The 27,406-nt window shown below is 41.2% G+C and overlaps 3 protein-coding genes across 5 annotated transcripts; all 3 read left to right on the top strand.

Moving 5' to 3' along the window:
- Nucleotides 1-1,470: 1,470 nt before the first annotated feature.
- On the top strand, nt 1,471-11,946 carry LOC119739452. Of its 3 annotated transcripts, none has more exons than XM_038214412.1 (7): nt 1,471-1,555; nt 4,598-4,714; nt 6,246-6,580; nt 7,139-7,269; nt 7,756-7,868; nt 8,418-8,666; nt 9,749-11,946. In XM_038214412.1, the coding sequence occupies exons 3-7, from the start codon at nt 6,324-6,326 to the stop codon at nt 10,166-10,168; spliced, it is 1,170 nt and encodes a 389-aa protein (XP_038070340.1). In that variant the 5' UTR covers nt 1,471-1,555; nt 4,598-4,714; nt 6,246-6,323; the 3' UTR covers nt 10,169-11,946. The 3 variants fall into 3 exon arrangements, with proteins under 3 accessions (XP_038070340.1, XP_038070341.1, XP_038070342.1); XM_038214413.1 differs by having other exon boundaries at nt 1,483-1,598; XM_038214414.1 differs by having other exon boundaries at nt 1,483-1,637.
- Nucleotides 11,947-13,204: 1,258 nt separating this feature from the next.
- LOC119739456 lies at nt 13,205-16,373 on the top strand. The gene is made up of 5 exons (XM_038214419.1): nt 13,205-13,448; nt 14,031-14,161; nt 14,904-15,016; nt 15,503-15,745; nt 15,965-16,373. Exons 1-5 carry the CDS (start codon nt 13,228-13,230, stop codon nt 16,157-16,159), a joined length of 903 nt encoding a protein of 300 aa, XP_038070347.1. The 5' UTR covers nt 13,205-13,227; the 3' UTR covers nt 16,160-16,373.
- Nucleotides 16,374-18,281: 1,908 nt separating this feature from the next.
- On the top strand, nt 18,282-24,963 carry LOC119739088. Its single transcript, XM_038213922.1, has 6 exons — nt 18,282-18,493; nt 19,436-19,563; nt 20,530-20,642; nt 22,430-22,678; nt 24,164-24,257; nt 24,896-24,963. The coding sequence occupies exons 1-6, from the start codon at nt 18,282-18,284 to the stop codon at nt 24,961-24,963; spliced, it is 864 nt and encodes a 287-aa protein (XP_038069850.1).
- Nucleotides 24,964-27,406: the final 2,443 nt, after the last annotated feature.

The following is a 27,406-nucleotide window of genomic DNA, read 5'->3' as shown; positions in this document are numbered from 1 at the left end:
AAATTTTGAGAACAAGAACGAAACCGGTATCCTTTGATAGTTTGGAACTTGTAGATTATGGAAATATAACTTAAGAGCAATTTAGATCAGACTAATTAACTTATAAGAGCGGCCCTAAAAGCGCGGAGGGCGTGGCCGTCACCCCCTCTTTTTCCTTTTCGCTGATACCGTTGCAACGAGAGGAGAAAATGAAAGTAGTTTGTATTGATGCCTTGGCACTTGTGGAACATGAAAATATTACTTAAGCGCAACAAATGCAATCCGAATGAAAATCAAAGTGTATTTTTCGTGTGTAAAAACACTACATTGTTACGATCATATTATTTTTATCGTTGGACTGTTTCTCGTAATATTCGATACCCCTCTGTGACACATCGTGGAAATTAATTGCACGAAATTTCAGTTTAATACATCTTGAATTTCTTGAGTTATTGATCGGAAACTGAGTTGTTATTTTTTGTTCAATAGTGCAGCATCCGCACCAATATTTTTTTATGTAATAGAGGGCGCGCCACATAAATAGTGGTCTCGATAATTATCCGCCACCAAACGAGTTTGGGGGGCAACAACTCCAGAAATACTATGTTTTAAGTTGAATTTTCGTCTAGTGATTTGTCATGATGTTTAACATTAGGAGATTTAAATTTATAAGAAACCGTCGAAAAATGAAGTAATATTTACCGTAACAATACAGTGTTTTTAATAAGCGCGACAAATGCAATCCGAATGAAAATCAATGTGTATTTTTCGCGTGTAAAACACTACATTGTTACGATCATATTATTTTTATCGTCGGACTGTTTCTCGTGGTATTCAATACCCCTCTGTTACACATCGTGGAAATAAATTTCACGCAATTTCAGTTTAATACATCTTGTATTTCTTGAGTTATTGATCGGAAACTGAGTTGTTATTTTTGTTCAATAGTGCAGCATCCGCACCAATATTCTTTCATGTAATAGAGGGCGCGCCACATAAATAGTGGTCTCGATAGTTATCCACCACCAAACTTGTTTTGGGGGCAACAACTCCAGAAATACAAGATGATTTCAATTGAATTTTCGTCTGGTGATTTGTCATTATGTTTAACATTACGAGATTTAATTTCATAAAAAAACGTCAAACAATGAAGCAATATTGACCGTAACAATACAGTGTTTTAAGCGCGACAAGTGCAATCCGAATGAAAATCAATGTGTATTTTTCGCGTGTAAAACACTACATTGTTACGATCATATTATTTTTATCGTCGGACTGTTTCTCGTGGTATTCAATACCCCTCTGTGACACATCGTGGAAACTAATTGCACGAAATTTCAGTTTAAATACATCTTGTATTTCTTGAGTTATTGATCGGAAACTGAGTTGTTATTTTTTGTTCAACAATAGTGCAGCATCCGCACCAATATTCTTTTATGTAATAGGGGGCGCGCCACATAAATAGTGGTCTCGATAATTATCCACCACCAAACGAATTTGGGGGGCAACTATTTATGTGGCGCGCCCTCTATTAAAAGAATATTGGTGCGGCTTATGGTTGTGCAGAACAAACCAGGTGAGCTCGGGCATGGGACTTTGGGAGATCATTTTAATACAAGGTGATACATTACTGGAAAGAAATGTAGTGTGACTGAAAGGTATTTCCATTAGTTGTCCAAAGATTCAGCAGAAACTCTTAATTCTTAGATAGTGGATATTTTGCCGGAGGTAATGACGGCAAACTAACGTTTACTAAACGCAGTGGCTATTGTTACGGCAGCCGTAACGCATTTCCCATTTTCTATCGTTACGGTAGACTGCAACCTGGCAACTTTTATAAAAAAAACATGACAAGAAAATATAAAATTAGAAGGAAAAAAGTGAATTTGAACTTTATGAAATTCGGACTTTATTTCCCTTTTAAAAAAAATCCTCAAAAGCCTCAGGTTAAAAAAGGAAAAAAATTTGAGTGCAAAACTGAGATTCGAAGCCGCAACCTCGCGGTGCAAAATCCTACCCTCTATCGGCTGAGCTGGCGCACTGCTCGATAAAACGTGTGGAAACAAATAATTATATACCTGCGTGCGTATCAAAAAAATATCGTAGAGGGCGCTAAACAACGAGTGCCGTAACGATAGCCACTTCGTTTACTAAAGGTTTGCCGGCTGCAATCCATATCAACAGAGGGCGCTGTACTCTTTAAGATAGGGCTGAATTATAAGATGTATTAAATTCCCATCAAAACTTGTGTAGCACGCTTGGTGTAGTGGTTAAGCAAAGGCTTTGGTGAGCGGGTAGACCCGTGAACGTGGCTTGTAAACTACGCCACGTTCTTGTTTCATTTCGAACCTGGCGAACGTGTACCTCTGACTCCCTCCGTTACACACACTGGACTTTATTTGCCCATGTAATAAGTTCTCACATATGAAGCTGTCTTGAATTCTATTTGTTCGTCAAAACTTGCATTTGACAAAAATTGAGGAAAATTCTGGCCCCGATTCATGAAGTCCGTCCGCTACTAGCTAGCTGCCATTTTCCCCAACTGACGCAGGCGCATTGCGTTTTATTTTCGTATGATTCGACGGCTGTTTACTGTCGCAGCTAAAAGAGACATCGTTTTAGACAAGTTTCAAGTCCTTTCCTCTCTCACCGCACCGCACGCGGTCGCACGTGCGCCCGCGTGTGTGTGCACACACGTACTGTACACGAGATGAGCCGAGCAGCCAATCGTCTGCGGGGTTTTTTTTTCGGGGTTGCGACATGAAACAGCCGTCAATCTGTCCAAGCGACTCAGACGCGTCCGGGGTTATTTGTCAGGGTCAGGTTAAAATCTAATTTCTACACGTTCGTATGGGTCTTTACTGATGGGCAAATTTCGTCGAAATTACACAGCCGAAACAATCGGACGGGCAAATTTAGATTTCTAGGTGAGTACTCAACACCCATACGGAATTATGTATGTCGGATCGATTTCGCCAGGTTCGAAATGAAACAAGAACGTGGCGTTGTATACAACGCCACGTTCATGGGTCTAGTGAGCGGGATGACTCGGGTTCGATCCCGATCCCCCGCCACATTTTAAAGTTTTTTTTTCCCATCCCCAAATAAATAAGAATATTCTTCTTTTATTATTTTAACATGTCTCAAACATTTTATTACAGAGTATTACATTTCGAAGTGGCTATCGTTACGGCGGCCGTTGTTTAGCGCCCTCTACGATACCTTTTTGATACACACGCAGGTTATTATTTGTTTCCCCACGTGTTAGCGAGCAGTGCGATAGCCCAGTCGATAGAGGGTAGGATTTTGCACCGGGAGGTTGCAGGTTCGCATCTCAGTTTTGCACTCGAATTATTTTCCTTTTCTAACCTGAAGCTTTGGAGGATTTTTTTTTAAAGGGAAATAAAGTCCGAATTTCATAACGTTCAAATTCACTTTTTTCCTTCTAATTTTTTATTTTCTTCTCATGTTTTTATAAAAGTTGCAGTCTATACCGTAACAATAGAAAATGGGAAATGCGTTACGGCTGCCGTAACAATAGCCACTGCGATTACATTTTCTTTTTCAGATTTGTGGCTCTGGAGGATTTTTTTTAAAAGGGAAATAAAGTCCGAAATTATAAAATGGTCTGAATCCCATCTTGTGAATACGAGGTTACAGCGATAATATTGGCATGGAGCCAGACTAAAATTTGTCACCGGAAAATGTTTAAGTAAAAAAAAACAGTAACTGCGCATGTTCAGTGCATATCCGGCAAACTAACGTTTACTAAAGGTTTGCCGTCTCCGGCAAAATATCCACCGCCTAATTCTTATGTGCGTCATTAACACCTTCTTCAACTTTCAAGGATAGCCCTACTTCTAGAACTATGAGCCTCATACTAGGAGTAGGATAGCCCCACTTGTGTGGCCTCTGTTCTGTATTGCTGCGCTGTACGTTAGGCCACACGTCTGGTTTCCCAATCTACTGACATGACTGAGGAGTTTATTCCGAAACTTGCATTATGAGGATTCCAGAAAGATGTCTAAATTTCTCTAAAAAAATTTGAAGAAAGATTACCGTATCTACCCGGAGGGCAAAAGATAAGACATCACAGAATACAACCGTATGCAGTGCCAGTGGTATGTGAAAAAAAGGCCCCAAAATAAAAAAAAAAAGTGCGCCAGGCTTTGGACTAAACTCCTCAGTTAAGGTTGGAAAACCAGGGGCGTGGCCGAACGTACAGTGCAGCAATACCGAGGCCACACAAGTGGGGCTACTTCAAGGATAGAGATCTTCAACGGTTATGTCATGACATGTGTACAAAGTCTGTGGAGAGTCCAGAAAATTTCCTATAGTATAGGGCCTAGGCCTAGGCCTATTTCCTAATAAAACAACAATTTTGCAATGACTGACTTTATTGAGATGATATGAAGAAAAAGTGGCGTCAGGTTCCTAGCATTCTTTCTCCTACACGTTTTAAGAGGTTTTTTTGGACACATGTTTGTGTATGTGTATTGTATTTAAATTTAATTTAAGTGAATTATATTTTATTTTTTCTCTTTAAATTTATACAATATAATCGAACCATACTCCATGCTTCATCATTCATGTTCCATGTTACGTTACTTCATGATAGGCCATGTTACACCAGCCATGTACGTCAACCATCATCATGAATCCAGTCAGAAGTGTGACGTAACAACTTGTCAAGCCGTGATGTTGTGCCATTTACCATACCATGTTCCGCCATCAGGTACGTGACCATGAACAGCGCTAAATATAGCGACATTGCTAGATTGTACAACAGCCGCTTGATTAAGCGACAAGGACGTCATTCTTCAGTTATTTTTAGATCATAGCTCTGGGATTACCTCGATTTCTTCATGGGCCTAAATCTTAAGAATGACAATGATTGGCCTGGTTTACACCACGCATGCTACCCAACATCCAATAGCAACATTCCTTCCATCTGGGTTCTCTAAAATCGCATAGAAGAGATTTGTCGTCTTAGCTTTTCCGGCGGTGTTGAATTTTGTATCACTGCTGTACCGTTTATGTGTTAGCGAGTTCGAATGACAAAATTTAATTTCAGAAAACATTGGTACAATGGTAGTTCTGCTAAATTTACGGCATTAGTTGATGTTAAATGTCTCCATCGATTTCGTGGAGTAGATTCAATGATTCCCGTCTGCATTCTCCAATATAGCCAAATATTTTTCCAATATAGTCACCTGACAAGTTTCCAAAAGTTGATTGGTTCAGTGGGCGTAAAATGGGAGGGGCTTAGGTCCCCGGCATGAACCGGAATGGCTGCTGTACCAAATATTATAGACCTGTTAGTCCTCCAAGCTTCTATTGCAGGCTACCAAGAAAATAAGTTTTAGCTAAGCTTTTTGTCAGTGTAATGCCTCTGATAAGTTTCTTCATTAATCTCCTTGGGTTTTCCAGAAGACCTGTCAAAGTCAAAGAGTAAAAAGAGTGATATGTCACTGTCACTAAATCAAGCGACGGTTTCTGGCCGGAAGCGTACCCTGGAAATCTCAATTAACACTTGTCATGCTTGTTGAAATATCGCGAGAATAGAGTGACGTCAACGTCGCTTGATCAAGCGGCTGTTGTACAATGTAGCAACGTCGCTATATTTGGTGCTGGCCCCCAACCTGGTCATTTACCGTCAATATACTAGTCATTTGTTTACATCATGAGTCATCACATGCATTTCATTTGCGCAACCCTTTTGTAGAACTCTGACAAACATTTCGCCACGCTCTGTTTAAGTTGCATGAATTCTGATGATCGTTTCACCAATCTCAAACTGATTACTGGTCATTTTTTTCTTCCCTTGGGGAATGCCAAGATAAAATTCCAACATGAATGTTTCTCGGGGGTGAGAATGGTTAAAAAATCATTCCGCCCAAAATTATAGCAACAGAAAGGGCCGCCCCCTGTAAAATGCAGAAGGGTCATGGAGGCGTCCGGCAGCTAACATGGCTCAAAGACAATTTGGCACACTTTCGGGCTCTATTCCCTTGCTCACGAATTATGGGCGAAACCTTTCTTGTTTTACTTTATCAAAACGGCACTTTCTGTATACATTCCATTTGCTGGATTCACTTTCTGTATTTTACACTTTTTGTTGTTTGTATTGAGTTCACGTTTCTTTAATTAAGGGAAATGAATGTTTAAGCCACAACTCAACATGGGCTATTTTGTTTCATTGATAACAAAATGACTCTCATGTTGAACAAAATGTATAAATTGAAAAATCATTTTCCAATTTCCAGGATGTGTGAACCGGAACGTTATTTTCCCGAAACATAATTGTCGGTCGGCAAGCTTTCACATACATCGGTGGATCCAGAATGTACTCTCACCCCCTATTTCTACCATTAAGAGGCACACCGTGTGCACACGGCCCCCTCAACCTCACTCGGGACGGCCCTGCCATCAACGTGACGCTCGAGGAATACTTCGTGGGGCATCCGCCGTCCTGCTTCAGTGTCAAGGAGCGGACGACTCGGTGGAGGAAGCAACAACGCCAGTACCTCAGTCCTGACCCCACCAAGATCACATCGTGTGCCCGGTCCGCGAAAGACATCTTTTGGGACTCAAAAGGAGGGTACGTATAAGTTTTCGACAATGTCAAACAGTTTAATGTCAACAGTTTAATTTGTGGTTCACTGTAGCTCAGGTTCATTATATCATTTTATATGTTGGCCCCATGTTCTAGAAATTGGTCGTCTTATTTTTTACAGTTTTAGCAGACCGCATGTTGAAATTTTGAGATTTCAACATTAAACAAATTAAATTTGAAAACGGATCAAAAAGTCACTGAAGTTTTTTAAATGGTGTTGGTCAGTGTGAAGACACACACTACATCAAATCTGACCGAAAGGACGTCCATTGTGTCAGTGGAGTGGGTTTTTGGCACAGAAAATAGTGTATGGATTCCGTACTCCAACAATAAGAAGGCACGTTTTTAACCACTATAAACCCAGGCCACATAATATAAGGACGCAACGTTCCCCAAACAGAATATAATGGGTCCATCATTGAATCAGAACTCTCCACAGAAAGGAACTTAACAATCTACTGAAGCTGAATTTGACATGGCAGCGATTTCCTGAAATCCCTTCCACTCACCTCTCATTATGTGTTTTTCCCACGGCGTCTTTAGATGTCTGTGGGTTCACACAGAAGCAGAGCTTGAGACCCTGACGGAGACACTTCTCACCCTGCCCATCTTCTTGACCGCCCAGTTGCAGCGAGGTGCACAGGAGACCAGCAAACAGACACTTGTACACAGAGGTAATCTCTTGGATTTATTGATCTGCATCAAGGGTCACCTTGCTAATTTCCCCCCCCCCCCCCCCCCCCCTCAATTCAGACCTCTTCCACGATCAAAGTTGTACACTGTGGCAAGAGCTACTGGGAGATACACAATGTACCCCACCACAACAGCCCCTGAGGTTACATGTATATAGCTTAAACAGATGAGTCCATTGTGAGTTGGCCTGGTTCTGATCTTTGCCTCAGAAATTCAGGGTCAAAAATTCAGCCTTGGTCAAAAGGGCACTCGGATGCTTTTTTGGCTAGCTTCCTTGGGAAAAATAACAGCGTTATTAACAATTCTTTTAAATGTACTGACAATGTCAGTACTGTCGCACAGTGCTATTGGCCGACGGTGTCCCGTCCAACTTTATTACACCACTGGTCACAAGTTGCGTCTGATGGTTATTTTTGTATATTCAGTATATTTGTTTCATTTATATTTATTTGTTTTTGTTTTTTAAGGCGAAGCATTTGTAATCGTGAATACCCAAAACTGGCAGATCCAAAATCACTTCAAAAGACGTCTAGCAGAAGCTATGGACCTCATGCGCAAAAGGAAGAATTTTGCCGTCGAGGTAAATTTGTCCAGTTACAATTCTTAACGCAACATAATCTGAAGTCCAATTGACGGGTGAAAAAAAAATGCGTGGGGGGGGGGGAGGAAGTCTCTCCCTTTGCAACGACGATTTAAATAACTGACTTTTCTTAGCCAAATTTTACACAGTTGAAGTTGATAATAACATTATCAACTTCATCCTGTGTTTTCATCTTTTGAGACATTACATGTATATTATAATATCTCAAAAGATGAAAACAGAGGAAGTGTGGGTATGAAAGTCCTGGTGAAGCATCTCTTGAATCATACACTTCTGCGAATTTTCCAAAAGCAATCAACGTCAGAGGCAAAATTAAGATCTGAAACTTTTGCAGTTCAGCTAAGACATTTTAAGTACCACACATATTTGAAGAATTTGGCCGCAGATTTTGGTCGCATCTCCACTTCAAGTTCTGCCCGAGACTGAAGCATCTGTTTTACTGACAGAACATGTCACAGTTTTTCTATTACAAATGGCTGTATGTTTTTAAATAATAATTTAGACCAGTCTGTTTGAATCGGTCTCCAGTTTGACTTCAACCCCGCTCTTGAGGGGTGGCTGGAGTCTGCCTTTGTCAGGCAAGGCGCAGCTGGCAGCACCGGGCCCTGTGCCTGTTACGGCGTCCGTTACATGAGCAGGCACGCTAAGATCACCGTCACCAACTACGGAGAGAAGCCGCCTTTTTTCTTCTGCCCGGAATGCAGCAAGACAACCTGCCGTATACTGAGCTGGGTCTGCCTCCTGCCATGCTGCTGGGTGGCTTGTCCGGTCTACAGGGTAAGCCCATGTTCATTACATGAAAAACAAACAAATGCAAGTGCACAATCAGCCGGGCCGTCTTGCATGAATAGTGGCCTATCTATAATAAATAATAATAGTAATAACATTTATAAAGCACCTTTTCCTAGGGATACAAAGCGCTCAGAAAATGACCCAAAAAATACAACAATGACAAAGATGAAATCGTGGAAAACCAAGTGGAAAAGCCATTGCCAGACCCAGCCCCATATAGTCACATTGGCATGTAGCTTGGGGGTTATAGGCGTAGTGAAATTTAGGACTTTACCTCGCTTTAAAAAAAAATCCTCCGGAGCCTCGATTCAGGAAAAAAAGAACTCTTCTAAATGGGATTCGATCCCGGACCTTCTTACTGTACGTGAGCCCTATTCTGTTCCACTGTTGCATTGGGTGTGACTTCATTGCCTAAGTGAATTTGTGTATCATACATGGTGTTCCAAAAAACCTGGAACTTATACTTCTAGTACCCTCAGACTCAAACCACATACATGTATACGTGTATCAATGCATGGAGAGTCTTTTTAGAAGAAAAATGAAACCAAGCTTGCCCGATTTGGTCAAGTATTCTGTTCTAGAGCCTATATTTTGTGAAGCAAGGTGGGGGTCATTTTGTACCGATGAATTCAATACTAAACTGTGCCTGAGAATTTGACTTGCAATTTAATTGATAAGGGATTGTTATCTAATAATACCCACATGAAAGAGGTATCCTTCTTGAAGTAGGCTCTCTGCAGCAAAAACTACTTTACCGAATCGGGAGATTTTGTGATCATAATGGATTACCCATCAATTGGTACAGTTTGAGTCTCAAGGTAGTGAAAAGTATGTCGTTCTGTTTTGGGTTTTTTTTTTTGACCACCCTTTGTAAAATTTTCAAAACGCACATCGGCTGTGCTGTATTTTCGAAGAAATTTTGAGCAACACGCATGTGTGTTTAGATCATTTTTGCACACTGCGCGCACACACACACCTGATGGCGTTGAATACGCAGTTGTAATATTCCTATGAGAGAAATCTATGGAGAGTGGATGTTTATACATTTGTTGCATGTTTCTTCCCAGCTCCAGCGATCCCTGAGAGCCACCGACCTCGGCGGAGCGGTACCCGAGGAGCTGTGCACTACATCGCTCAACCAGAACATGGCGATCACGGATGCCGACTTCGACCGCCCCGCAGGCAATTCAGAGCTTGGCTCAATCCAAGGACCAGCCACCAACCTCAGCGGAGCGGTACCCGAGGAGCTGTGCACTACATCGCTCAACCAGAACATGGCGATCACGGACGCCGACTTCGACCGCCTGCCATGCTATTCAGAGCTTGGCTTAATCCAAGGACCAGCCACCGACATCGGCGGAGCGGTACCCGAGGAGCTGTGCACTACAGCGCTCAACCGGAACATGGCAATCACGGACGCCGACTTCGACCGCCCGCCATGCTATTCAGAGCTTGGCTCAATCCAAGGACAATTCGATCAAAATTGACTCACTTCATCAGATTAGGTTTCTAATTTTGCCTTGATTGTTTTTCGGCAAATCATGCCTTTAATGTTCTGATGGGGCCGTATCATAAGTCCGACGCCTCATAGGTCCCATGCCCCATGAGGCATCAGACTGATGAGGCACAAATCGTCCGACAATGGACAGACGATGTTTGGGATTTATGAGGCGTCGGGGCAATGAGGTGTTGGACTTTTGCGGCGTCGGACCTATGAGGCAGAATAAATCAATCTTATGCCTAATAAGTCCAACGCCTCATAATGTCCGACGCCTCATAAGTTCGAAATTTCGGACTTATGAGGCGTTGGACCTATGAGGCGTCGGACTTATGAGCGGACCCCATTCTAATTCTCTACTGATTTGTTTGATTGAAAATTTGATGGGAAAAAAATTGACCGGAGCTGAGAGTGAGCCATGCGACCTCCGGAATTCATCACCATTGCTCTGCCAACTGAGCTAGTATCCAGTTCTATGTTGGCAGTTCCCCATTTTTGCCAAGTTTGGGGCTGTTTTGTACATAAAATGGCTGCATTTATGCTTCTGAAATCTTATTTGTAAAGGGCAATGTTGCAATATTATGCTTGTAAACACATGAGATTACTATTGTGATTATTATAATTATGACATAATATATTAAATTTTGACTGGATTATATAATAAAGTTTTATTGATGTTAATTATTCTGTGCTGCAGCCTTCCCGCACAGCCTTCATGCATATCATATCATGCCGTGAATATAGTATGAAATTTTCTCGGTGTTAAATATTACAGTTGACTCTCGTCAGTACAGGGGGAGTAAGTAACAAAAACAAAGGAAATCCGAAATGGCGCCCCCTAGGTTGTAAAGAAGTTCTGCATGTAGTACTTTCCAGATCTAGGAAATGAAAGCTCAATTAATGAGCTTTCCTATAGTACAAAATTTATTCAAATCACTCTGTACTGTTTGAGTAACATTTACAAATGTACATGTATATTATTTTGAACACAAATGTAGTTTTTAAATTCTGTGCACGCATCACATTTAAGATACATGTACTTGATATTTCAGGGAGAATGAAACCGTGTCGCATCATGAAAACGATATCAGAATAATCCCATACAAGTCTGCAAACAATTATTTGCAAAAACATGTAATTAAGTGGCCCCAAAAAAATTATGTACATTTATCAATAATTATAGTTTGCAAACAAGCATTTATCAATAATTATATGTTCCCAATAAAATTATATATTTTTATAATTATAGTTTGTAAACAATTATTTGTAAACAATTATGTTGCAAACAAAATTATATATAAATAATTATAGTTTGCAAACAATTATTTGTAGATAATTATGTTGCAAAAAAAGTTATTGGTAAATAATATAGTGGCAAATAAATGCATTCACATATAAAACAAACTGCCAAACAATTATTAATATATAATTGTCGGAGAAGAAATGTATGATAATGTAAATAATGAATTACATATAAGTAAATAAGTCTTAATAAGCCGGAAAAGTAAATCATATAATAAATAATAACAAATGAATTATATAGAATTTTGTTAGAACAAAGTATTTACACATGGCGCCTCATACGGAAAATTGATCCAAAAAAGTGACCAAAAACGAGCGCCCTAATAAGTTTCCCCAAATTGCGGCTAATTGTTTTTCAGTAACCATTTCCCCATATGGTATAGAGAGTTCTGATATGAACGAATATGAAAAGCAATGGGCGCACAGTGCGTAGTTTGCATCGCGGTTTTGAAGAGCGGCCCCTGTTTTGAAAGTTGGTACCAGCCCCCCCCCACCCCACACCTATTTGATTTTACGGAGGCCAAGTGTCCGTCCGGTTTCTTCCTGAAATGACGTCACAGCAACAGTGCCCTCAGTTGTCCGGATAACTCCATGGGGGAAAATATTTAAAGAAGTGCACTTTGCATTAAAATTAACCAAAAAGGGACGTCAAATAATTTTTATACATTTTCAGAGAAGTAGAAAGTTGCACAAAATATGTTCTTAAAGAAAAATTAAGTACATGGCTCTTTACGTTTCTTGGTGTATACGTGTGCATAGGCGGGATTACGTCAGCCTGCGGTGAAAACGTCTACAATGTATTCATTTGCACATTTCCTAGAGGTGGTATTTTCACGTCCTTGTATTAAGTCTAATGACCAGCCGAAGAATTCCTGAAACTAAGTTGAGTGTCTGCCAAATCCCGCCTCCAGTCCCAACTCCTGTCCAATCCCCGTCTGCGATGTCGCTCGCGTGACCTTGTCCTTGGCGATGTCCTGTTAACAGATCCGCGTCCGGATCAGAAGTTCGGCTATTCCGCTTCCGGTTGTTGCCAGCATTTAAGTTCAAAGTGACAGGCTCGATCGTTCTTGCAACTGGAGATATTTCATGTTTCTCTGCGGATCTGTCAGTAATCGTTTACAAGTGGACTTGCTTGGAAGTGACATTCTTCGACGTCGAAGCAAGAACCAAACGCTATTGAATCTCCTAATCTTTTTCAGCAGGTAAGGGATTTCCAATTTTCGGTAAAATAATCTTAATTTATCATTTTTCGAACACTACATAGGGCTTGCGTGGAATAAAGACTCCAACAACTGATTTCCACATCTCTTCAGTCCCATTTTCTTGGAATAATTTGCGAGATATTAACTTAAGTGAAGATGTATAATTAAAAGCCGTTCAAAATTATACGTCTCTGAGCAAACCATTTAGCTATGAATTGATATCCCCGCTAAAAATATGGAGAAAACTGTTTAGTACTTCATCTACATATAGCGCTTTCTGTATTCCCTACTCTGTTTGACTTTTTTGTTTTTTGTTTTGTTGTTTATATTGTTCTCCTTTCTTAAATGAAGAGAAATGAAAGTTGAAGCTGCAACTCACCATGGCCGATTTTTGTTTCGTCGGTAACAAATGACTCCAATGCTATTAAAATTATGAATTGAGAAATCATTTTCAAATTTCCAGGACGTATGAACCGTAATAAACATTATTTCCCCCAACATAATTTTCTGTCAGCGAGGTTTCAAATATATCGGTGGATCCAGAATGCCAGTAGGACGTCGCCCCCTCAACCTCACGCCGACCGGCCCGGCCATCAACGTGACGCTCATGCAACACTTCGTGAAGCATCCGCCGGCCTGCTTCAGCGTCAAGGAGCGGACGACTCGGTGGAGGAAGCAGCGCCGTCAGTACCTCAGTTCAGACCCCACCAAGATCACGTCGTGTGCCAGGTCCGCAAAAGACATCTTCTCGGACTCCAAAGGAGGGTACGTTGCTATCAGTTAATGAAATTGCAATTTGCCAGTGGCCGCATATAACAAATTTTGAGATTTTAACTTTAAAAAACTTTAACTTTAAAAATTGAGGATCAAGTGCTTGCTGAACTGACACTGAAAAACAAAATGGTGTTGGGAAATAACACGATACTAAATCTGATGCGATAAAGGGAAGTCTATTGTATTTCAGCAAGTGGTTTTTGAAACCCAAAACAGCGTAACCACACCCAAATTTTACTTTCATAATTTAAGTTTCTTCTTCCATTATATAGTCTTTCTTGAAAAGTGATCCCCAAAAGTATGAATTGAGTAATATTTAAAGAAAAAAAACAAGTTTTGAGTTTTCGAAACCTCCAGTTCATCTCTGTCTCCAGAATGTCCAAAAATTGGGATCATTATAAACTCCGGCCAAATAATATTATAGGATGCATTGTTCTGAACCATTATCGAACCAGATCGAGTTCCCCACGGAAAGGGACTTAAGAAAATCTTTCAAGCCGAAGTTGGAGTCGCAGCCGTGGTTTCATGAAACCCCTTCCATTCATCTTTTGTTTTTCCACTTGGCATCGTTAGGTGTCTCTGGGTTCACACCGAGGCAGAGCTTGAGACCCTGACGGAGACACTCCTCACCCTGCCCATTTTCTTGACCGCGTGCTTGAAGAGAGATCACCGAAAGACCAGCAACACGACACTTGTACACACAGGTATAATCTCGTGGATGTATTGACCTTCCCCAAGGCTTCGCCCTTCTAAACTTCACCCATCACTAGAACCACCACCCCGGTCAATTTAGACCCCTTCCAGGGTCGGAGTTGCAACGTGGCAAGGGCTACTGTCAGTTTATATTATAACTTGGTTGCTCACAGAGGCGGGTCTTGCATTTGGATCAAGAGAGGAGTTTAGCTGCCAAAGGGGTGCAACAGACATTTCTTGTGTTTTTTTTCTACGCGAATTTCTACGCGGTTCAAGAGAAGTGTTTACACCCCCTAATTCCCCCGTAGGTCTGCCACTGGCGCAGTCAGGCACGTTGATAAGAGGTACGTGGATATGTCAACCTCCTCCAGTATGTTCGTTTTTGTCGGCACAACCATTAACCTGTCGGCAACATTTGTGTCGGTCGGCAGAACGCCGGCAAGAATAGCACCACTTAACATGACCGAGAGTTTCCTGTCCCATAGTGTTTGTTGTCACATTCGACACTCCCCGGTTCAAAATGGCCTGACGACACCCTCTGGCCTATGAGTAACGTAAAGCATACTCTTCCAAATCGGCCTGTTACACAAGTAAGCTCAGTTGCGTGCCCAAACCAGAAATTGAAACCCCATATAATAGTGCCCTCTGCAAAATTAGGCCCAAGTTATACGTCACTGGTCACACGTTGTTTGTGGTGTTTATTTTGTGTCAACTTTATTTGTTTAGATTCATGTTTATTTATTTGTTTTGAAGGCAAAGCAGCGGTAATCGTCAATACCCAAAACGTGCAGATCCAGCATCACTTCAAAACACTGCTAGCAGAAGCTATGGATCTCATGCGCGAAGGGAAGAAATTTGCCGTCGAGGTAAACTGGTCAAGTTAGTTTATTAACGCAACATTCTAAATAATCCAAAATTCCAGCGGAAATGTTTAAAAAAAAAAAACCGGAGGGAGTCTGTCCCTTTACAATGACGATTTGAAAACGGACTTTTCTTAGCCAGCAAACTACACACAGTTGAAGTTGGTAATGTCTCAAAAGATGAAACAGAGGATTAATGTCCTGGTGAAGCATCCCTCATTGATACACATCCGCAAATTACCCCAAAAGCAATTGACGTCAATTATTATAAAGACCTTAAACATTTACACTTTATTTTTGGCATTTTTAGAAACACATAGTTGAAGGGATTAAAAAGAAAAACAAATACCCTAAATTGATTTTGGTCGCATGTCCCTTTCAATCTCTGCCCATGAGTACGCATCCGATTGTGACAGAACACGTATTACAGTCGTTTATAATAATAGGTTTTCAAATAATAACTTAGTGCGGTTACTTTGAATCAATCTCCAGTTCGACTTCAACTCGGTTCTGGAGGAGTGGCTGGAGTCCGTCTTTGTCAGCCGAGGCGAGGAGGGTAACACCTGGCCCTGGGGTAACACCCGCTACATCAGCAGGCACGCTAAGATCACCGTCACCAACTACGGGGAGAGGGCGCCGTGTTTCACCTGCCCGGACTGCAGCAAGACAACCTGCCGTGTACTGAGCTGGAGCTTCTTCCTGCCGTGCTGCTGCGTGGTCTGTCCGATCTACAGGGTTAGCACATGTCCATTACACAGATATTGCTGATAATAATCAATCTTAGGCCTAAGTTCTAGCGCAGTCTGCGCAAACTATACAGTTAAGCATCATTGTTCAATTAACTTCGCTCTAAGTTCTAACCCTTCAGATAATCATTAATACCTTGATTGTAAATTTCCTTTACGAAGTAAATTTCGAGTCGAAGTTAACATTTGTCGCGTGTTTTCTTCCCAGCTCCAGCGATGCCTGAGAGTGACCGACCTTGGCGGACGGCTTCCCGAAGAGCTGTACGCTACAGCGTTCAACCCGACCATGGAAATCACGGACGCCGACTTCGCCCGTCTGGACTACATGCGCCGTGCGGTTCAGAGCTTCGCCCGCTCCAACGGCAGTCCGATCAAAATCGACTCCCTTGGAAGGGTTCTTTGAAACACCAAATTAGGTGTGGGGTTCCAACTTTGTCTTGATTTTTTTCCTCCAAATCATGCCTTTTAATTTTCTGATACTCAACTGATCTGTTTAATTGGAAATTTTAAGAAAAAGAATAAAAACTTGACTCAGTGGAGCGACGGTTTGAGCTTGCGTCCGCCAGAACAATAATTTATTCACGAGTCGGCCATATTGAATTGAAAGCGAGGTAAAATCTTCATTTTTGGAACTTGGCTTGCGAATAGAAATGAAAGCAATGAAATAAAGTTAATTACAAATTACTATCAGTCTGCTCTGATGAATAACTTAAAACTTGTGAGTGAACATGCCCTTATGTTTTACATGTAAGCCACATTAAAACAAATGAACGTGAGGCTTAACGTATTCAAATCATACAGTAGTCTGGCACCATCCCATAAAACAGTTTGCAATTGACGAAAACATTCAGGGAGCATGAAAATCCACTAAATAATTGCAAAGGGCAACGGTGCATTTTCGTGGTTGAAAATACAAAAATTAGTATCGTAATTACAATAACTGACTTATAAATTAACCGTTGATTGGATTATGTAATAAACCTTTATTTATTTTATTCTGTGCTTCGACCCGAACAACTTTAGTGTTTAACCCAGTTTTATTCATATCATGCAACAAATGAAACGCTTCTTGAAGTTAAATATTACAGTTTGCTTTCATTAACACAAACACAATATTAATACAAATTCTGGTTATTGCCAGCATAAAGCTAGACTTGATGACAAGTCGTTAGACTATAGTGGTTTATGTCCGTCATCAGCGCCAGAATCCGCATACCACCGCCGTTCATGCAATTACATGAGCGCTACAACCATTCATGCCAAAGTCATGTACGTAGCGTCCCCGCTACTAGGACAGCACGCGGTACGTACTACCCCAGGTGTAGCGTGAATATCCGACTCCGTGAAATGTGGACTCATTGATAGTGCTACGCAGGCGTGAGTAATATACCGTGCTATTTTTAGGATCGTTTCGGGAGAGTGACCTGTCACGTGCGAGGGATTAACCAATAATAGGGAAAAAGGGGTCCGATTTTCATAGGAGTCGGATTTTCATGTGACACCGGCACAGAGCTTAGCAGTTGAGTCGCGCGCGGCAGACGCGATTAAAACCACTGCACTCATTACAGACTTGATTTCAAGTCTAGCATAAAGCCGGTCCCGACTGTGATCTATGTACACAATGAATGGGATCGGCACTCCACTTAATTCTGATATAATAAATACTTTGGCTATATAGGTCCAGCTGGGTTTGTATGTGTTAACGAGAGTCGACTGTATGTGCAGCCCTAAGCCGGGAAAAACTTCTCATAATTATTATGTCAAAGTTCTTCTATATCACGATATCTATCTATATCTATCTGACCATCTTCTATCACGGGACCCCATTGGAAATAGACTTTCGCGGGCTATTCCTGCCAATTGCCTATTAATTACAAACATGGCTAAAGTATATATCCTGTTTCAGCTTAAATGTACAGTGAAGAGCATGACTCTTCCTCAACTGAACTGACTAGCGAAACAAACACTAATTTCAAACCGCTAATTTAAAATTGAAAACCAATAGGTTCTACACTTTCTATTCCTATGCTTTCTCTTCCATTGTTGAAGCTCATTTGACCCAAAAGATCTTATCCAGGTTACATTTGCTCTCCATTTCTTGGCCCTTTTCAGTTTGTAAATGAGTAATCGATTGTGAAAGCTTCCTTGTGTACTACAACACAGATTAACAGGAATAAAATCTGAAATAAATTGTGATACTATAGGAAGGCAAACCACTGTGTAGTATTTCCTTGTTCTATTTTTCACACTGTTAAGGTGGGTTTTTTTTTTAAGTTTGATGAGCTTCTGCAGTGTTCACCGGACGAAAGACGCGCCACTGATTGGTCAGTGCGCGCTCTTTGACAAACAGAAAGGATCCAGCATTCCTGAAGCGCACGTCGAAATTGTTTCGCGCAGTCTCGCTTTGATACATGTATCAACAGCCTCTCTCGACCTCTAACTCAGCTTGCATCGAAGTTTTCGACATTTTTTCAGCAAAGTTCTCCCACACTTGCTTCCCGTTCTTTTTATAAGCCGTGACCACGATGTCTCGTGCTCACCGTTCCTTGAACCTGTCGCCCGGCGGGCCCGCAGTGAACGTCGCGCTCATGGACGACTTTCTGGCAGCTCCACCGGACTTCTTCACTTTTGCCCGGGACGACGGCCGAAAGAAGAGGCGCCGTCCGCGGCTCACTCACGACCCGGAACGGGTAATCGTCTGCGCTCGGTCTGCCAAGTTCCTGAACTCCAAAGGCGGGTGAGGGAAACGTATTCCTATATTATGTAGACCTGTGAATAAACTGCCATAGACGCACCAATCATACCCTACCTAAAAGAAAACCGTCGGAGAAAAAGTCTCACAAAGGTGTTCAAATACAATACATTAAATTAAAGTTTGATGTACCTCTTTCACTTTTTATTCAAAATTTTGTGAATTAAGGGGGAACTGCGTGCAGGAAAGCGCCCAATTGGGCTAAAAAAACGCGTTTTCAACGAAATGATGTTAATCGGAAAGAACATTCAAAAGTAAGATAAATATATCCACACAACCGTCCTTGAAAAACTGGGCGTTCTGTGATATTTCGTGCGAGAACGAATTTCGCAGTCCACTGTTGCGACCCCACAAATCAGGCTGTTTTGTGCTAAGTTGTGAGACATTATTTATTGATTTTGTTATCTTTCCATTTCTTTTATTTATGGATGTATTTCTCTTAGGTGTATGGAATAAATGTTTTCTTGAATTGAATTGTAATTGTAAGTTGTGAATTCAGCCGTAAAGTGTTCGCCTTTTGCGGACATGTAAGAAACTATATTGCTGTGTGTAATATATATGTTAAACACACAACGTGTATCTTACATTGAATAAAAACGACAGGAAAAACGTATGCGTTTTTCCCCATCTTTTCTCGGGAAAGGTAAGACATTAGGTTGGTTTCCTTTCAACCAGATGTTTGAAATAGGATAAGTAAACAATCCAAAGCATGAAGTGTGCTGGGATTTCAGGACATAGTGCCCCTTTAACTATGACTTTAGGGTGATTTTTCTCCCATGATCACATCTCTTTTGAAGTAAAGAGTTACATTGCACTGGAAAAGGAATAACAAGTCGACGTGTACCCTGACTTCGCTCCCCTTTTCCGTGCGTAAAAAAATGTCTAACGTATGTGCATTTCACTTTTCCCCTGGGCCCTGACAATCAGATGTCTGATGGTTCGCAACGAGAGTGATCTTGAGACGATCACGGAGGACCTGCTTACTCTTCCACTCGTCTTCAGTGTTCTCGTGAAGCGCTATCACAAGTCTGGTAGCACATCCATCGCAGAAAAAGGTAAAAAAAGGCGACTAAAACGTGGCACAAGGGCCTTAACAGAATTAAGTGAACGGAAATACGGTTTCGAGACTGTCGATTAATCGATTTCGGTCATGATCCTGTTTTTGTTCCCGAGGCAGGTTGCTCTGTTCATTTACGATGTATTTTAAAAAGGAAATATTGCTGATATAGACATAAAGACAAATTAAATCTGCCATCGTATACGTGCAATATACTTTATAAATTTCGAATTGTTTGCGGCCCGAAATTCACTGTGCATGGGCGTCGCGTGACCCAGGGGCCAAAAAGGGGGGGGGGGAGGCGCAAAATCATATTGTTGTTAATTTAATTGGGTTGGGGAGGGGGGACAATTGTCCCTGCCCGCCCTCGAATAAAAATGATCAATCGGGAAAATGCTTGAAAACATAGGGATTTTTTTTTGGGGGGGGAGGGGAGGGGAAACTGAGCGCCCCAATTAGTGCAGACTATTTTTTTTTTTATTGAACAATTGAAGAGAACGAGGAGAACGTACAATTGTAACTTGCAAAACAAAACTCCACGTGATCTATGTTTTCCCACTTGATTTTCACTTTAATTTATAATTAGATAAGATTATATCGTAAACAGTACCATTGGGAGACACAAAACGTCCCCAATGTCTCAGGTCCTTTTTAGAGGCAAAATTAGTGTCGCAAGTAGACTAGATCGATTGCTCGTGGTCTGGTTGATTGGTAAAGAAAGCCAACATTTGTGGGGGTATAGGATACGGAAAATTGGGGTTAATTAGGGTCAGGAACGTCGGAAAATTGTGTGCAAAAGTCTATGGAAATGTCTCCGTAAAAGACCATTTTTGGTTTTTATTGTTATTACACTAGAAATATTATATTTTTTGCACTGGCTCTGGGTGTTGCTTGCCCTCTGTCTATTACTTCGTGAAAAAAAAATCTGATTTATTGTGACAAAAAGTCGTTCCCAAATTCACAGGTAAAGCAGTCGTGATCGTGAACACACAGCATCCGGTGATCAAAGAGCACTTTGAGAAGCTGCTTTCAAAGGCCATGAGGCTGATGCGTAAAGGAAAGAGGTTCGCACTCGAGGTACAAAAGTCGCTCAATTTTAAAATGAGCTTGTCAAGTTGTCATCGTTCATCTTTCGAAGCTTCACAAATGCCACTTGACAAATCGTTATAATTATAATTGGTTGTGAGTCTGTATCAACATTTAACGATGATCTGTTTTAAGAGATGTTTTGGTCCAATGAGCAGGGGATAATTGATGATGTGAAGCGTTTCGATCCTTGTTAAAGTGCTTTTAACCCATTGATTCATAATATTTTAATTACTTATTACAAGCATTGGTTTGAAACGTTGTATGTTCCGTTGAAGCATATTCCAAGATAAGGCTTGTCTTTATGATAATTACACGATATAAAAAGATGCATTGCAATGTAGTTCTGTCAACAATACTTGTAGTTCGTTATTTCATCATTAACCTCAACTATATATTATGTCGAACAAAAAAAATGTTTATTAAGCCTAAGCGACATCACAAAGTGACAAAGTGCTCATTGACTATTGCTTTCATTGAGGTCTGCCCGATTGTCCGAAGGTTCTATAGTCTGAAGGTTTATTGATCCGAAGGCTCGATAGGGCCGAACACAATTTAATTGTCCATGGTTCATTAATCCGAAATGAAATACATATCAATTTGTTTATGGCAAAAACCGCTCCTATTTATTTTACCTGATTCAACCCGATTTTGCGCATAGCACGATTGTAACAAAATGTAATACAAATGCGCGTACGCGCAACGTGTACTGTGTGTGGACGTGAGCGGCCGGCCGGCGTGACAAGATTTGAGCGTAGTGTACGCACGTACAACGCAATGCCCACGACGTATTTGAGCAGGGTTATGATTGGCGATCATCTTCTTCAATCCTCAATGTACGGGCCTTAACAATGTCCAATCAAAATACATGTTAGATAATTAGTTAGACCAGAACTTTCCCTAACAACACTTTTTTTAACAATGCCGTACGGTGGCGCTGTTTGTGTTTACGGCGAGTTGAAGCGGTGCGGGTTTACTGAAAACCTCGATTTACACACAGAATCGTGTTAAATTCTGCTAAAACAACAATATATATCCTGAAAAGTACGGGCTTTGTTTTTAATATAAATTCAATATTTTATATCAGTATGAAGTAGAATAAAATTATCTGTCTTATATTCTTTTAACAAGTCAAAGCGGTGCTCCGTTTTCCAATGGTGTACAAAAAAAAACAATCGAGGCGCCGTTTGGCAATTCCCATAGCGGAAAAATCAGTTCCTGTGTGGACGCTTGGAAAGGAGCGCTCACGAATTGATATGATGTTCGTTAATGCGGGTATTTAATGCGATAGTCCAAAAGTTCGTTATATTTCGAAGGTTCGATAATCGGAAGGTTCAGTTTGTCCGAAGGTCAAAGTTCAAATGTAGAACAAGGTTAATTAGTCCGAGTGTTCAATAGTCCCAAACGAAACATGGTTCAATAGTCCGAACTCCGAGGTTCATTATTCCAAAAACACACTACAGGTTCAACAGTCCGAATTTAGAATAGTGTTCAATGCTGTCAATTCGGACAGTTGAACCTTATTGTCGATTCGGACTATCGAACTTCATCGTCTATTCGGACGATCGAACCTTATTCTATTTTTGGACTGATAGCGCCCTTCGGGGTATCGAACCTCCGGACTGTCGAACCTTCGGAGTGTCGAACCTCCGGACTATCGAACCTTCGGAGTATCGAAACTTCGGACTAACGATACCTTTAGACTGTCGAACCTTCGGATAATCGAGCGATTCCCGCTTTTATTTTGGGTTGGTGGGAATGCAACCCTTCCTGTGCAGTTTGACTTCAATAAAGTGATCGAGGAGTGGATGCAGTCTGCCTTCGTGTGGGCTGGACACGACGATGGAGACACATCCTGCTTGGACAGACAGGCACTGTACGTCAGCATGCACGGTAAGGTCACCGTAACAAACCACGGTCGGAAGGCGGAGGTGTTCGCTTGCAGGGATGTTATCAAATCTGAGGAGCTAGCCATGTGGTGGGCGCTGTGCTTTCCCTGCTGTCTGTGCGTTTGCCCAGTGTACAAGGTACGCCAAAGGCTCCAAAAGACACGTTTGATGTTAATCACTGATGTCTCATTATTATACTACAGTCAATGTGACAGTTCCGGATCGTCGACAGTTCTGGATCATTTGATTAAATAACAATTCATTCAACTGTAGGTCTAAAAAAAAAACTTTTTTCCCGAGATATTTTTTTTCACAAACGTCAATTATTATTCAAGTGTCGGGGAAAAAACATTTTTGAAACTTCCCAAACATTATACCCACGATCCATTTCAGCAAATTAAATGTCTACTTGTTTTGTATTTTACCTGTGAAAGGGAGAGCGTACAGCTAAGGCAACATTCTGGTTCCCTGAATACATTTTATAAAGAGTGCCCTTTTTGTTAAGAAGTGCCCTTTTTTCTGAACAAGTGACTTTTGTGTGACATCGGCCGTTCCTGGTGTCTTTTTTAATTTTTTATTTCACGGATGTATCTCCCCGAAAAGCACCATAAATGGTCCGTTAGTGTGCAAAATCGTCAATTTTAAACAGGGGGTACGATTCCCCCCCCCCCCCCCCCCCCCCCCCCCCCCCCCCCCCCCCCCCCCCCCCCCCCCCGCTTTTTGATTTTACGGAGGCCGAGTTTCCGGAGAAAAAAAAATGTGTCTACATTTTAACACGGATGTGCAAGTGCCCTTTCACAAATTTTTGCCCCCAATCAAAAAGACTGAGCTACGCCCCTGTAATACTCTTCACTATAGGCCTAATACAATAAATACATTTATTGCCGCATTCGCCCAAACGGAACTTGATCTGGAACTGTCACAGTACAGTCGAAAGTGATTCGCAACTGTCGTGTTCAGTCCTGTACAAAATCCATGATTTCTTTCCCGGCTTTACAAAGTTCAGTCTGTGTGAAAATATGTGGTGGTTTTAACTTGAAAGAGGAGGAATTTTACTACGAAATGATATCACTCAGCTCAGACACGGAAACTCCGACCATGGACTGGCCCAGCCAGCGGTTTGTATAAAAACTGAACCGGAACTGACTGTATATACAGAGCGCATCCATCACTGTGCACATTGAGATGTAGCTTCCCATTATATCTGCCGTCATAATAAACGTATAGGCCTACACGACAGTATTGATTTGTACACTTTTTGACCGGCGCCTTCCTGTGTGATTTTGAGGGGCAATGCGTCCCTCGGATGGTTAAGTTCTCTTGGGGTTTCACTTTGTGTCCATCCTAATTTTGTTAATTAAAACAACACTGTATTCTGATTGTTTTCAGACATCAAGAACATTAATTGAGAACACAGTACCCATTGAAATTTGCTCCAGCTCGTGTGGGGTATTCGTACTTAATTGTACGCGTACTAGGGTTACTTTTATTCGAATACTTTTTTTTTTACCCGTGCTCGTACGGACGATATAGGCACTCATGGCAAAGTACTCGACTACTGAATCACGTCCTTGTGGCGCCCTCTCGCGATCAGTGATGTATCCCAATACTCTTATTTTTCAGGTTCAGAGGGCGTTACTGGTGACGGACTTGGGTGGGCGTGTCGAGGGCGTGAATGTCATAGTCTTTCTACCTCTAGGAGAGCTGGGAAGTGTCCGTAACAATAAGCTGACTTGGATGGAAGTGCTTCGAGCCTCCGCAGGAAGAACATAGGGTACCAGAGTTTATTTTATTTCAGGAGAAAAATCAAAAGCTCATCCATATTATTGCTGCACTGCACACTGTGTGGTGTGATATGGCTCTTCTTAACCACCAGATTTTTTTTATTGGTAGGCGGTATAACGGAGCAGACAAACTGCTCTCTCCCTATCCAACGTCTGATATAATCTGAGCTATGCAAATTTTATGCCACCCCGCGCGCCAAACAATCGGACTTCGGAAATTGTGACGTCATTTCGATCAGAACTGTGGACTTAAATATTGATTGGTCAATTTGGCTGCCACGTTTTTGTAATACAAAAACCGGTTACGGAAGACCCGACACAAGGCGCCCGCTAAGTGGTCATAATCTCGAGGTCAAGGTTAATCTGCTCTCATATCATAGACATTGAATTTGACTATAGTATATAGCTGCATGGGTATAGTGCGTCTTTGTTTTGTTCATGACACACAAACATGAAGGTGATGAATGCATTGACAAATTATTTTCTAAATCTGACGGGTTTAGCAATAGTTTCCATGCTAAAATCTCAGCTCATTGATAAATCAGTTGATTTATTTTGTATGACATTACAGCCTCCGTTACCCAAGCTCCTCTGCCCAGTGTTGGTGACTCCATCGTAGCTGGACGAGAAGAGAACTAAGGACGATTCAGAGGTCACAAGGTCACGAAGTCAAGCAGCTATAGCACCAATTTTAAGTCATAAGCTTATCCCTCATCGTGCACATGTTTATGGTGTAAATGTAACCCAGGACACACATAAAGAAACGACATTTCGTCACCGACACCACGAAGTAACACTCCATATTTTTTTCGATTTTCAGTTTTTTACATTTCTAAACATTATTCATCAAGGCCTACCATTGCACGAAGTTTCAAAGCTTCAAGAGCTTTACTTTAATAATTACGCTAATTATCCATGGCAACTGTTGCGCACATTTATCTGATAAAGGACATATTTTACCCAATTTAGGTCATAAAGTTTGTGTAAAATTTCCTATGTTAAGGTACCTTTTGATCGACATATAGAGAATCAATACTGCGCGGCCCTAACAGGCCTTGCTATGGGATTTACTGCACAAAACGAAACCTTAGGAACCTAGTTTCTACATCTTGCATTTTCTCTAACAATTTTTAGTCTCAAGTCTTGGTTCTTTCGTATGCTGTAGCCCTATTCATCAGCTTTCTAACAATATAAAGTTTGTGTAAATTTTCCTATGTTGAGGTACCTTTTGATTGAAATATACAGAGTCAATACTGCGCGACGCTAACAGGCCTTGCTAAGGGATTTACTGCACAGAACGAAACCTTCGGAACCAAGTTACTAAATCTTGCATTTTCTCTAACAATTTTTAAACTCAAGTCTTAGTTCTTAAATATGCTGTAGCCCTATTCATCAGCTTTCTAACAATATAAAGTTTGTGTAAAATTTCCTATGTTAAGGTACCTTCGATCGAGATATAGAGAGTCAATTCTGCGAGACGCTAACAGGCCTTGCTACGAGATTCACTGCACAGAACGAAACCTTAAGAACCTAGTTTCTACATCTTGCATTTTCTCTAACAATATTTTAGTCTCAAGTCTTGGTTCTTTTGTATGCTGTAGCCCTATTCATCAGCTTTCTAACAATATAAAGTTTGTGTCAAATTTTTGTAAAAAGTTTGTGCTAAGGTACCTTTTGATCGACATATAGAGAGTCAATACTGCGCGCGCTATATGAAAAGTTCCTGTTCAGGATTTAAAGACCCCCCCCCCCCCGAACGGGCCTGAACAAGGTTTGAGCCCACTCACTGAGCGTGAACACGCAATTTTGCGACGAGCAAATAATTTCCAATTTAGTCCAAAACTATTCAATATGATATAGGGCAAAATTGTGACGATTCACTTTTAAAATTGAACTTATCAAACTGAAAAATCTAATCCATCGGCGGAAATTACCATTACACTCATTTGCGGGACGGTCCATCGGCAGATGTAATGATGGCACCCCCCCCCCCCCCACCCCCCACCCCCATTCAAAATGGTCTAGCGACGCCTGTACTTATGTGCCGAATCTCCAAAAATTGCTGAAATGAGTATCACACGGGATTGTGAATATGGAAATTCTTAGGCATAAAAACAAAAAGGGCACCCAAAAGCAAAATTGGAAAAATGAAAATTGAAAATAAGGTTAAATGGAACACAAAATTTCATTTTCAAGGATTGCATTAAAAAATAATACATTACATATCGAGCCTTGCCCTTTAAAGATAATTACAAAATAACATAGGAATGTTAGGCAATTCTAACAGAAGCGAACATGTAGGGCCTGTTATCAAAGTAAGATGTAACATACGTACTATTGGATCTTTGAGGTAAACTTTACATTGTACATCATTCAATTTGCTAACACTTTGACAGGGAAACACATTTCTGAGATTTTAACTACTGGTACTTTAATTATTTCAGTCTTTTCAGAGGCTTCTTAGCACAAATATTTAGGCCAAAATATTCTGTTAAAAGTGTTAGGCTAAGCGGTACGGTAGACGGGGTCCTCTCATAAGTCCGATGACTCATAAGTCCGAAATTTCGGACTTATGAGGCGTCGGACTTTAGGCGTCGGACTTTAATGAGGCATAACATTTATTTATTCCGTCTCATAGGTCCGATGCATTAAGTCCGACGCTTCATAGCTCCGACGCCCCATAAGTCCGAAACAGCGTTTGTCCATTGTGGTACTTATGAGGCGTCGGACTTATGAGACGTCGGACCTATGAGGCGGATTTATGCCTCGTAAGTCCGACGCCTTTTTAAGTCCGAAATTGATCGGACTTATGAGGCGTACGTCCGAGTCGGAACTAAAAATGTATGAGGCGCCTACATCGGACTATATGATACAGCCCGATTTTGCGCCTTGGGTATATCTCGGCCGTACGCGGACGGAACAGTTCTGACAGATTTTGCAATTTCCTCTTCACACCGTAAAAACCCGTACACACACTATCTCAAATTAATTTTATCGTATCTTTTCCTGTCGAACCTCAACCCCCCCCCCCCTCCCTTATCTTAACGACCGGTTACCCCGCCCACCACGAGCGTACTTGGTC

Source organism: Patiria miniata, unplaced genomic scaffold (genome assembly GCF_015706575.1).
Source record: "Patiria miniata isolate m_02_andy unplaced genomic scaffold, ASM1570657v1 HiC_scaffold_30, whole genome shotgun sequence".
Classification (NCBI taxonomy): Eukaryota; Metazoa; Echinodermata; class Asteroidea; order Valvatida; family Asterinidae; genus Patiria; species Patiria miniata.
The sequence above is the reverse complement of the archived record's forward strand: the minus strand, read 5'-3'. Positions and strand labels throughout refer to the sequence as shown.

What these genes read in the sequence shown, in the direction of transcription:
- LOC119739452 (XM_038214412.1), top strand. Translation starts at nt 6,324, where the DNA reads ATGTACTCTCACCCCCTATTTCTACCATTAAGAGGCACACCGTGTGCA. An exon ending in TTTTGGGACTCAAAAGGAGG is followed by an intron (nt 6,581 to 7,138) that starts GTACGTATAAGT and finishes CGGCGTCTTTAG; the next exon opens with ATGTCTGTGGGTTCACACAG. An exon ending in ACAGACACTTGTACACAGAG is followed by an intron (nt 7,270 to 7,755) that starts GTAATCTCTTGG and finishes TTGTTTTTTAAG; the next exon opens with GCGAAGCATTTGTAATCGTG.
- LOC119739456 (XM_038214419.1), top strand. Translation starts at nt 13,228, where the DNA reads ATGCCAGTAGGACGTCGCCCCCTCAACCTCACGCCGACCGGCCCGGCC. An exon ending in TTCTCGGACTCCAAAGGAGG is followed by an intron (nt 13,449 to 14,030) that starts GTACGTTGCTAT and finishes TGGCATCGTTAG; the next exon opens with GTGTCTCTGGGTTCACACCG. An exon ending in CACGACACTTGTACACACAG is followed by an intron (nt 14,162 to 14,903) that starts GTATAATCTCGT and finishes TTTGTTTTGAAG; the next exon opens with GCAAAGCAGCGGTAATCGTC.
- LOC119739088 (XM_038213922.1), top strand. Translation starts at nt 18,282, where the DNA reads ATGTCTCGTGCTCACCGTTCCTTGAACCTGTCGCCCGGCGGGCCCGCA. An exon ending in TTCCTGAACTCCAAAGGCGG is followed by an intron (nt 18,494 to 19,435) that starts GTGAGGGAAACG and finishes CCTGACAATCAG; the next exon opens with ATGTCTGATGGTTCGCAACG. An exon ending in CACATCCATCGCAGAAAAAG is followed by an intron (nt 19,564 to 20,529) that starts GTAAAAAAAGGC and finishes CCAAATTCACAG; the next exon opens with GTAAAGCAGTCGTGATCGTG.